The sequence below is a fragment of the Narcine bancroftii genome, chromosome 1 (assembly GCF_036971445.1).
Source record: "Narcine bancroftii isolate sNarBan1 chromosome 1, sNarBan1.hap1, whole genome shotgun sequence".
Lineage (NCBI taxonomy): Eukaryota > Metazoa > Chordata > Chondrichthyes > Torpediniformes > Narcinidae > Narcine > Narcine bancroftii.
The window spans coordinates 10,089,829-10,102,460 of NC_091469.1; the positions used below are offsets into that span (position 1 = coordinate 10,089,829).

The window sequence follows — 12,632 nt, forward strand, 5'->3', positions numbered from 1 at the left end:
GTCTGGAGTCGATTGGTCCTGGCAAAACTCACACTGACCATTGGGAATTTGGTTCTTGAATGTAATTGGTTCTTTCTCGCACTCCTGGTGACTTGGAGAGTTATAAACTGGACAGATTTTCTCCATCTTTATGGTAAATTGTAGAGAGCTGGCCAATTTCCCTCCTCTGCTGCATGGATGCCATCTTTGTGACTGTAGCGGGACGGCAAGATGATTTAGCAATTTAAGGAGCCACAAAAGATTTACATACTCAAGTTACACTTAGATCTGGAGTTGAAGTTTTCACGGTGATGTGGTCTAAACCCACAGTCTATTAATTGTGAGGATTTTGAGAGTAATGTGGCAATATGTGATTGCTGGTGCAATAAACCAATTTTTAAAAATCTCTGATGAGTAAAGCAATATCAATAACATTAGGATGTTTGGATGAGCTCTTTCTTCTGATGTCTTTTCAATGCTGGTCCTATTAACAAAATGCAATGGATGTGAAATTGTCCTTCTACAGCACTTTCACCTCAACACTGTCTTCTGCCAAAGTACTTAAAAATATAAAAAATAAATGTCAATAAAGAAAGATTCTCAAGTGTTGGTTGAAGCCATTGTTTGGACAAGCGAGGGTTGAAACAAATGAAAGTGTTGTTGATTGAACATTAATTTTGAGCGTTAAAAGTTAGCCAGTTACAGGGAGAATATAAATCATATTTTAGGATGTTTTTTTATGCACCTGTAATGTTTACTCATCTGACATAAAACCATTCCTCAGCACTGGCATGTTAGCGCAAAGCAGCCATTCTCAACCTTTGTGATTGGCTATGGCCCCCTTATGACTCTTCTCAAAGTTTATGGGTCCCCTCACTTGAGAAGCAGCCGTTTAATTAGTTTCTTCCATACTTCTCTCCTGTTCTTTCTTTGGCTTGGCTTCGCGGACGAAGATTTATGGAGGGGGTAAGAAGTCCACGTCAGCTGCAGGCTCGTTTGTGGCTGACAAGTCCGATGCGGGACAGGCAGACACGATTGCAGCGGTTGCAAGGGAAAATTGGTTGGTTGGGGTTGGGGTTCTCTCCTTTTTCTTTGGCTTGGCTTCGCGGACGAAGATTTATGGAGGGGGTAAAAAGTCCACGTCAGCTGCAGGCTCGTTTGTGGCTGACCAGTCCGATGCGGGACAGGCAGGCACGATTGCAGCGGTTGCAAGGGAAAATTGGTTGGTTGGGGTTGGGTGTTGGGTTTTTCCTCCTTTGCCTTTTGTCAGTGAGGTGGGCTCTGCGGTCTTCTTCAAAGGAGGCTGCTGCCCGCCAAACTGTGAGGCGCCAAGATGCACGGTTTGAGGCGTTATCAGCCCACTGGCGGTGGTCAATGTGGCAGGCACCAAGAGATTTCTTTAGGCAGTCCTTGTACCTTTTCTTTGGTGCACCTCTGTCACGGTGGCCAGTGGAGAGCTCGCCATATAATACGATCTTGGGAAGGCGATGGTCCTCCATTCTGGAGACGTGACCCATCCAGCGCAGCTGGATCTTCAGCAGCGTGGACTCGATGCTGTCGACCTCTGCCATCTCGAGTACCTCGACGTTAGGGGTGTGAGCGCTCCAATGGATGTTGAGGATGGAGCGGAGACAACGCTGGTGGAAGCGTTCTAGGAGCCGTAGGTGGTGCCGGTAGAGGACCCATGATTCGGAGCCGAACAGGAGTGTGGGTATGACAACGGCTCTGTATACGCTTATCAGAGCCAGCTCTTCAGCGCTTGACGTCCTGCTTTGCGGAAACTGCCAAAATGTTTGGCCTGGAAGTCAGCCTGAAGAAAACTGAGGTCCTCCATCAGCCAGCTCCCCACCATGACTACCAGCCCCCCCACATCTCCATCGGGCACACAAAACTCAAAACGGTCAACCAGTTTACCTATCTCGGCTGCACCATTTCATCAGATGCAAGGATCGACAATGAGATAGACAACAGACTCGCCAAGGCAAATAGCGCCTTTGGAAGACTACACAAAAGAGTCTGGAAAAACAACCAACTGAAAAACCTCACAAAGATAAGCGTATACAGAGCCGTTGTCATACCCACACTCCTGTTCGGCTCCGGGGTTCTCTCCTACTGACTACATAAAAATCATGATTTCAGTCCACAGCCCCCTTATATGTGTTGTGACCTCCTTTGAGAATATCTGGTCTAGAGAATGTTCTGAAATGGGACTCTAGAGAGTGTGAACTCTGAGCCACAATCAGCGTAAGAGAATTGGAAATGTCTGCTGCAAAAATGATGAAGATGTGTTTTTTCTGAGGCGGAGTGGGGGGGGTGAAAATGGATCAGTCCTTTCAGTCTTCAATGTACCTTGCATGTTTAGCATTGAGTCATTCCAACTTTGACTAACACCTTGCCACAAGGCCGCAGAAAAACAACCCTGAATACAAAATAAAAAGGCATTGGCTGATTTAAGGACTGACCAAATGGACATTGGTGTGATTGTGGAGGAGATTCAAACTGCTCACCAACAATTGAGAGTGTCACGGTCACACTACCTTCATCTCTGACTTCCCTACCAACACTGTGCTTTGCAAACCATCTAATTGTTGCAATTGGCTCCTAGAATGCAAAGATGAGAGGAAACTTAATAGAGGTCTACAAGATTATTAGATAGGGTACACAGTCAGCACCTTTTTCCCAGGGCAGGAATAACAAACACCAGAGGATATTTGTACATAGTTAAGGGATGGGTGAGATCAGGGGTGTTTTTTTTTATATGCAGGGAGTGTGGGTGCCTGGAATTCCTTGCCAGGGTGGTTGTGGAGGCTGAAACATTAGTGGCATTTAAGATACTCTTAGATAGGCACATGGATGAAAGTAAAATAGAGGATTATATTCTCTTAAAGAATATATAGGTTGGTACAACATCGAGGGCCGAAGTGCTTATACTGCGCTGTAGTGTTTCAGGTTCTATTTGCTATGTATCTACTTGTCCTGCAATCCAACCTGTTGGCCTCCGCCTGCTTCTCGGGGCTACCGCCTGTGTCACTCTGCCGAGGCTGGGGCCACCGCCTCCCCCTCACTTCTGCCCGGACCGGGGACTCCCCCTGCTTCACTCTACCGAGGCCGGGGCCGCCACCTCCCCCTCACTTTTGCACAGATCGGGTCTGCCGCCACCTACCCTCTGCCCGGACCGGGGCCTCTGCCTGCTTCCCTCTGCCGGGGCCGGGGCCACCGACTCCCCCTTGCTTCTGCCCAGACTGGGGCCTCCGCCGCCTACCCTCTGCCCAGACTGGGGCCGGGGCAGCCGCTGCCTTCCCTGTGCCCGGACCAGGCAGCCATACTTATGTACAAATTAAAATATACACAGACATTTTTTTTCCCTTCCACCCAAGATTGTACTGTAATAGTTCACTAAAGCCCCTTTCACACTTGCAAGTGATCCAAGATGCACGGTTTGAGGCGATATCAGCCCACTGGCGGTGGTCAATGTGGCAGGCACCAAGAGCTTTCTTTAGGCAGTCCTTGTACCTCTTCCATCTCGACAACGAGATAGACAACAGACTCGCCAAGGCAAATAGCGCCTTTGAAAGACTACACAAAAGAGTCTGGAAAAAACAACCAACTGAAAAACCTCACAAAGATTAGCGTATACAGAGCCGTTGTCATACCCACACTCCTGTTCGGCTCCGAATCATGGGTCCTCTACCGACATCATCTTCGGCTCCTAGAACTCTTCCACCGGCGTTATCTCCGCTCCATCCTCAACATTCATTGGAATGACTTCATCACCAACATCGAAGTACTCGAGCTGGCAGAATCCGAAAGCATCGAATCCATGCTGCTGAAGTCCCAACTGCGCTGGGGGGTCACGTCTCCAGAATGGTGGACCAATGCCTTCCCAAGATCATGTTATATGGCGAGCTCTCCACTGGCCACTGAGACAGAAGTGCACCAAAGAAGAGGTACAAGGACTGCTTAAAGAAATCTCTTGGTGCTTGCCACATTGACCACCGTCAGTGGGCTAATATCACCTCCAACCGTGCATCTTGGCGCCTCACAGTTCGGCGGGCAGCAACCTCTTTTTAAGAAGATCGCAGAGCCCACCTCACTGACAAATGACAAAGGAGGGAAAAACCCAACACCCAACCCCAACCCACCAATTTTCCCTTGCAACTGCTGCAACTGTGCCTGCCTGTCCCACATCGGACTTGTCAGCCACCAACGAGCCTGCAGCAGACGTGGACATTACCCCTCCATAAATCTTCGTCCGCGAAGCCAAGCGAAAGAAAATGAAAAACTGTTGCACTAAAAGAAAAGAAAAGGCTTCAACATTTTCAGTGGTTGCAATGAAATTCTTGGTTTACTTTACAGACAGGGTCCTTCCTCCTTTACTTTGCGGTCTGCTCCTGCCCTGCGTCTGAGCTGCTGAGACCCAAGCAGACCAATCAGCTCAATTACTTGTTCCTTGCTTTCAAGGCAGCCATGTCATTAGCCCATATCTTGCCTCTGCTTAGTTCTCTGGACATATCAGTGTGCAACCTCCCATTCCTCATTCAGCCAAGAGAAAGCATATTATATTAATAGAACACCGAATGATGTGATACAATTAATATCTCCATTCAGGACCTTGACTACATCTCTGCAACACTCATGCTAAATTTAGAACGTTACACAGCTCATGACAAGACATTGACTGCTTTATTCGCTCATTCTATTCATTTGCTGATTAAATTTTCCACTTGCATGAAAGATTGATACATGAACCGTGACTATTTTTTAGGAAAATGGAGTTGCAAAAACCTTTTAGTATAGTCAGCTGCAATTCATTACTCAGTTTATATCTTCCTGGATTTCCTTTGAAATGATTTGCTGTTCGTCTGTCACTGAGCACTGATCTGACTGCATGTTGCCAAAGGCACCAGCCCATCAAAGCCTTATCAGCATCAGACTGCAGTTCCAACTTACTTTTTTTTCTTATCTCATACATTTAACTGCTCCTCCTGGGTTTATGAATATGTAAGTAGGCAGGGAATGAGAATGTAAAAATAGAAAACGCTGGAAACATTCAGTAATGAATCATGGATTGAGAACCGGCTGCCATGCAGAAAACAGAAAGTTGGAATAAAGGTTTCTGTTTCAGCTGCAAGGGATGTGACCCAAGGTTTCACTTCTTGACTCCACCAGTGACCAGAGGAGGAAATAAAATGGAAGGTTTCCAACTTTTTCAATGGTAATAGGATTGGTGCTGGCAAAATTCCCTGAGCATTGGTGATTTGGTTCTTAGAGAGTAATTGGTTCTTGACAGCACTATTGGTGACTTGGGCAGTTATAAACTGGACAGGATTTCTCCAGGTTTTTGGTGAATTGTATATAGCTGATCAATTTTCCTCACTGTTGTGTGGACATCAGCTTTGTGACTGTAGTAGGACGGCAAGATGATTTAGCAATTTAAGAAGCTACAGAAGATTTATTTACTCAAGGTACAGCTAAATCTGGAATGTAGGTTTTCACAGGGATGTGGTTTAATCCCACCGTCTGTTTCAGGAATATGGCAATATGTGATTGCCAGTACAATAACCATTTTTTAAAACCTCTGGTGAGTAAAACATCATTAAAATTAGGATGTTCCGTTGAGCTACTTTTTCTGGTCGCCCTTTCAATGCTGATCCCATTATCAAAGAGCAATGGATGTGAAATTTTGTTTTCAAATGGAGTATATTGAGCCCACGCTCTTCAGTAAGTGGAATCCAAGTTTGTCCAACCTCTCCTCGTAGCTCATGTCCTCTCATCCAGGCAACATCTGTTCTCATTCTAAAGCCTCCACATCTGTCAATGGAGTGACCAGCAATTTCACGCCATGCTCCAAGAGTCAAACTGCATCCCATCTTTATTATCTACCCTGTGGAAAATGATTCCAAATGAGCCACAATTTGGATGGCAGACAAATAGGCTGAATTACCTAATTCTGCTCCCACATCTTCTGGTCACTCTTCCCCTTACTGCATAAGATTCCTTTTATTGTCACATAATTTTACATGATATGCTTCAACTTCTGTGAGCCATAAGGCAAAAAGTTGTCGTCAGCATTGCCCAGTCCCATAATAATAGGAGAAAGCGAAACAAAAGACAATTCCTTCAGGGACACTTATGTAGCCATGGATTCAACTCCAATGCAGCCTCAAAAGTGAAAGGCCACCTTAGCCCCAGGTGAAAATCTCCAATACAACCAGGAAGCTTTCAGCACCCAAGGCCCTTCAGAAGCACTTTGTCGCCCTCAGCACCCTCTCGAATCCTGCTTCTAACGCCTGGTTCCCATGATCCTTGCCAGTTACTCAAAAGAAGTTTATAGTTCCCCTTCTCAAAGTAGTGTCCTCTGTACATTTCACAGGCAAACATCCAATTGTTTGCGCTGTGATTTGGTTGAAACAAAGTGTCTCATGTTACTCCGCTCTTTTATAACCAAATCTATGGTGACTGGTTGCAAATGCATAAACTTCTCTTGTTATTTCTGTGGCTTGCTTTTGCTTTTCTTGGCTGAGGAATTGCTCATTTCCACCTTGCAAATAAATTTGATTCTGGACAGCTCTCAGGATCCTATCCCTGAGAAATGCTTATATTACACTAGCCCCCAACCTTCGGATTCAGGAAGTCACTTTCTCAGTAGGAAGTCTGCTCCTATTTCTCAAGGGCCTTTGACCTGAAACTTTGAGGGTGTTTCTCTTTCCACAGATACTGCCTGACCTGATGAGGGTTCGGAACATTCTCAAGTTTTATCTCTGTGGCACATGCTAATTGTTGATGTCAAAAATCATTTAAAAAAAAAGCCTTGGATTATAAAGTGCCTTTAGAAATTTCAACACGTCCCAAAGTGGAAATAACGAAATAAACATTTTTGGAGTGTAGTCACCTTGATCATGTAAAGAAGAAAAATACATGCTTACAATGTTTCCGTGTTTCATTTCTTATACAACTAGCAGCTAAAAGCAGAATACAATGAAGAAAAACTAGAAATCGGAGCAAATTCTGCAATTAGTCTTCCTTTTCCAACCTTTTCCCAGAGCACTGCAAATATTACCTTTTGCACCAATTTGTCCACATCTCACTGTGTTCAAAGTCAATGTGATTTTATTGTCACAGACTTACTTCAGCCACTTGGGTATGTAAGTTACACCAAAATAATTGTAACAGTTACATTACCAAAAAAGAAATACTGAACATATAATGATAGATAAATAAATACTCACGGTTCCAGTTAGTGCAAGAAAAATGTAACACCTCAGTAATGCAGAATGATCTTTTGGTGGTCCCAGAGTAGATTATGATTAAAGATAGGGTACAATGTATGGTTAGGGTTAGGGTAGTAAGAAGAATCTCTGGAGCCTGATAGCTGTTCTTGAACCTAGAAGTGCTGGTCTTCAGGTTTCTGCACCTTCTGCCTGTCGGAGGCAGTGAGAAGAGGCTGTGACCAGGGTGATGGGGATCGGTTATGATGTTGACCATCTTCTTGAGGCAGCATCTCACATAAGACCATTTCATATCAGGCCTCCACCTGGAGGCCGGCTACAAGAGCGGATTGCAAACTTAAAACTTACCTTTCAGACAGCAGCCCCAAAAGGCTGCTCCAGCATCCCATTCATATCCAAAGGTGCCTCGAGGCACCCTCTGGAGGCGGGGTGACAAGTGCTGTAGCTTCACCCATCATAAAAACGTAGCCGAACAATGGCCATCTTCCCTACCCATAATCCTGCATGCAGTTGGAACGTCTCTGTGGTTCCCAGAACAGTTGCAGCTGCGTGGGGGATTATGGGTAGGGAAGATGGCCATTGTTCTGCCACATTTTGAACCACATAGAGCAGTCTCGAAGGCTGAAGCAGCCTGATTTGGCTGTCTCAGCCCACCCCAGCTGCCCCAATGGCTTCTGCTGCCCCAATGGTTCCCGCTAACCAACAGGCCCCTGTTGATGGCTCTTGCTGCCCTGATGGTCCCCACAGCCCCGCCAACCACCGCTGATGGCTCCCACTGCCCTGAGAGTTGCTGCTGTCCCGATGGTCCCCGCTGACAGATCCTGCTGCCCTGCCGGCTCCCGCCCGCAGCCCCTGCCATCATCAGCTCACTTGCAGCAGCTGTAGATTCAGGTCAGCTCTGCCAATTATCCTTCCCCCAAGAAGGGTTGGAATTGGTGCCTTGAGCTGGCCATGGCACATTCAGGAAGGTACATCTTTAGCTGAGAGCCTTTACAGATTGGTGCTTTCCCTGCTTGAAAGTGCCTATAGACATCTTCAATGGACAGAGATTGGTGCCTGTAATGAATGGTTAGGTTTCCCACTTTCTGCAACCTTCTGCTTTCCAATTCATGATGTAACCATTCAGTATACTTCCCACAGTGCATTTCTGAAAGCAAGATATGCCATTTCTCTTCATATTTCTTAGAAGGTGGAGGCATTGGTCTGCATTCTTCACAGTTGCCTTGATGTGCTAGCTTCAAGAGAGATCCTTCAATATGTGGACTCCCAAGAACTTGAAAGTACTAACCCTCTGAGCTGCCATCCTGTCAATGAAGACCGGTTCATGATTCTTCAACCTCTCTTTCCTAAAATTCACAATCAGCTCTTTGGTCTTGCTAACACTTGTTGTGGAACCACCCAATCAGTTTCTCAATCTCCGTCCTGTATTATGAAACATTGTTTCCAGTTATTCGACCAACAATGGTGGTAACATCACAGAATATATAGATGATGTTGTGCCAAACTGGAGTGTAGAAGGAGTAGAGTTCCACTCCCATGCTTCCTTCTCATCACCCATATCACTTCTAACACCCATAAAATATGTTCTCTGATTATTAATCCTTATGTCACTGGAAACAGTCCATTTTTTCTGTTCAGTCCTCTTGTAGTTTTAAACACTTCAATTAAAACCCAATCTTATTAAGTCTGTCCACAATTGTAACACATCTCATACCTTGTGCCATTTCCAAATAAAACATGGCATCATTCTTGTAGTGCAAGTTCAGAAATATCTCAATATATTATCTTTAGAATAATTGACATTTTATAAAAAGTTGACGTCTTCACTTTTTTACATTCAATGGATATTTTCGAAAGTGAATCTTGTGCACAATTTTAACATTATCAACTGTTCCAACACCTTCAAAGATTTCTGTTTTTAACCTCGAATTCTTCAGTTCTGTTGCTATTTTATTTAGTTGTCATGACTCTTTTCTTTATTTTCCTCCCACAAATGTCATTGGGTACTCATTAATATTAAAGTTGTGTTGTCATCCCTCTCCACCTATTTCGTCAGTTTGTTAATGGTTCCCTGAATTATGTAGATATTCTCCAGAATCTTTGTTACTCTAAGTTTTGTCTCATCAGCGAACTTTCAGACCATGCTTTCCATAACCAACTCAAGCTCATTAACAGGAATGTATGCTCAAATCATATCTATTTAATCCTATCTCTTATTCATCTTGTACCTCACTATCACTGACTATTAATCTTTTTCTGGATTTACAATGCAGCGCTATACATATTGCTTTGTACATGTATTGGTTAAAATTCCATCAGCCATTTCCTAGTTGAGGTTGAACCTAAGAGAACCTTCTTCACTGTCCCATGTCCCTCCAATTATGGTGTCATCTATAGAGTGATTAATCATACAACCTCCATTCTCTTCTCGCTGACCTCTTCTCCCCATGAGGCAACATAAAGGGGTGAACAGAGTCTGCAGAGGAAGAATGCACTTTGGGAAGTCCAGATACTACAGGATGATGAATAATTGAAGATCAGGTTCAACTCCTCTGCAGATTGGGGTATGAAACCGAAGTGACAAGTTATATGAAGTGGAGTTACACATCCATCCATTGATGATGAAATTGTTTGCTGCTGGTCAATATTGTACCAAGTGATTATACTTTTTTTTCTTAAACTTAGGCAATTTTTAATAGAAAGAGCAAAATTCTATTCATCATTCCTTCATCAAATGATTTCCAGACAGGATCTTCAACAACGAGACAGAGTACAGAACGGACTTGTGACTTGGTGCCAAGACAACCTCTCCCTCAGAGTCAGCAAGACCAAAGAATGAGTCATAGACTTCCATAATAGGGAAGATTCCCATCCATGGTGCTGAGGTGGAGAAAGTAACCAGCTTTAAGTTCCAATGGCTATGAATCTCCGATGGGTAGGCATCTCCATTGATTTGTCATGGTCCAAACACATTGATGCAATGGTGAAAGAAGCCTGAGGAAATTTGCTATGTCACCTGCATCCTTCAAAGACCTTAGGGGCACCATTGAAAGCATCATGTCTGTATGCTTCACTGCATGGGATTAGACCTGCTCCACCTGAGACCCCCCCCCAAAAAAAAAATTGCAGATGGTTGTGAATGTGGCTCTGGCCATCAAACCCCTCCTCTCCAACCACTCCATCTATAACTCCCACTGCCTTGGAAAAGCAGCTGGTATACTAAAAACTTCATCCCACCATCGCCACACTCTCTTCACCCACTCTCCTCTCAGGAAGAAGGTTTACATGTGAAATGATGCACCACCAAACTCAAGAACTATTTCTTTCCCCCAGACCTGAATAAACACTAAAACAATAAAAGTTACACTATCTTTGCTCTGCACCAACTGCTCTCACTGTAACTGCAGGTTTGTTCTGTGTCTTAAATATTGTGCTCTGTATGAGATGTCTGCTGGTCTGCTTACAAAATAAATCTATCGCTGCATCTTAATATGTGTGATAATAAACAAACTTGAGATGATCTCTCCTACTTGTCAACTGATCTCTGACATCCCCTGTTGGACTTTTACACCCCCACAGCTGTTCTGATTGAACATCATTCATCGTTAACAAACATTAATCCTGACCACACAGACTCATTCACAGACCTGTGAGGGAATGCCCTTATCATTGCTTACCTTTTCTAGGACACAAATCTGCTTCTTTGTCTGAGCATCAAGAATTTCCACTTCAACATAAGAAATCCTTGAGTGTTTCTGTGTCACGCACTGTCCAATTTGGCCTGAGGTCAAGGCAAACTGAGGCAGGAAAAATAATGGTTTCAGCACTGACTGTTTGCCAGGTGGCACCTTCTCTTCAAATGCACCTCTTCTTTTGTAAACTGCATGCATTTTCTACCTACTTAACTTGCCCGAAGCAGAACAGATTGTCAATAAGAGAACAATTCTCGAACATTTAAATAGACTCAGAGATGGACAATTCACCAAAAGGTCAGGTGACATTCCATTTCAAGTATATAATCTGACTTGACATGACTGAAAACAATGGCTCTGTAATCCTCTTCTATATTTAACTTGTCATTGGGTGATATGTCAAGAGAGTTCTTTTTAATGACAGAATAGCTTCCAGGGAGACTGACTACTTCCTATCCTTATCACCAAGCTTTCAAACTAACAGCCTGAGCTGTGTGACTAAGATATCGAAAGCATGAAGAATTCAAGGCCCAGATTAAGCAAATTCCACTGATACCATTACAATCCAAAGGCTTGAAAACAAAACTGTAAGGACAGAGAACATCGAACATGACAGTATGGTGCAGTCCTTTCGGCCCTCAATGTTGCATTGACATATATTCCCACAAAAATATCTGAACCCTTGCTACTTTGTAACCCTCCTTTTTTTTATTTCATCCATTTGCCTGTCTAAGAGTTTCTTAAATACCCTTAATGTTTCAGCCTCCACCACCACCCCTGGCAATGCATTCCAGGCACCCACAACTCTCTGTGAGGAAAAACTACACCTGATGTCTCCCCTAAACTTTCCTCTCTTCACTTTGTACCTTGTGAAATAAAATCTTCCAAGAATGGCCATTTTCTATCACTGAAATGTTATTTAAAACTGAGGTCCTCCATCAGCCAGCTCCCCACCATGACTACCAGCCCCCCCACATCTCCATCGGGCACACAAAACTCAAAACGGTCAACCAGTTTACCTATCTCGGCTGCACCATTTCATCAGATGCAAGGATCGACAATGAGATAGACAACAGACTCGCCAAGGCAAATAGCGCCTTTGGAAGACTACACAAAAGAGTCTGGAAAAACAACCAACTGAAAAACCTCACAAAGATAAGCGTATACAGAGCCGTTGTCATACCCACACTCCTGTTCGGCTCCGAATCATGGGTCCTCTACCGGCACCACCTACGGCTCCTAGAACGCTTCCACCAGCGTTGTCTCCGCTCCATCCTCAACATCCATTGGAGCGCTCACACCCCTAACGTCGAGGTACTCGAGATGGCAGAGGTCGACAGCATCGAGTCCACGCTGCTGAAGATCCAGCTGCGCTGGATGGGTCACGTCTCCAGAATGGAGGACCATCGCCTTCCCAAGATCGTATTATATGGCGAGCTCTCCACTGGCCACCGTGACAGAGGTGCACCAAAGAAAAGGTACAAGGACTGCCTAAAGAAATCTCTTGGTGCCTGCCACATTGACCACCGCCAGTGGGCTGATAACGCCTCAAACCGTGCATCTTGGCGCCTCACAGTTTGGCGGGCAGCAGCCTCCTTTGAAGAAGACCGCAGAGCCCACCTCACTGACAAAAGGCAAAGGAGGAAAAACCCAACACCCAACCCCAACCAACCAATTTTCCCTTGCAACCGCTGCAATCGTGTCTGCCTGTCCCGCATCGGACTGGTCAGCC

At 44.6% G+C, this 12,632-nt stretch overlaps 1 protein-coding gene across 1 annotated transcript in view; it reads right to left on the reverse strand.

The window, feature by feature from the left end:
* LOC138763194 (trans-2,3-enoyl-CoA reductase-like) overlaps positions 1-11,130 on the reverse strand; it is a 144,630-nt gene extending 133,500 nt beyond the window's left edge. Inside the window, exon 1 of the mRNA XM_069936978.1 lies at positions 10,886-11,130. Coding sequence (XP_069793079.1) covers positions 10,886-11,098 — 213 coding nt within the window. The 5' untranslated portion in view covers positions 11,099-11,130. The remainder of the gene's footprint in view (positions 1-10,885) is intronic.
* Positions 11,131-12,632: the final 1,502 nt, after the last annotated feature.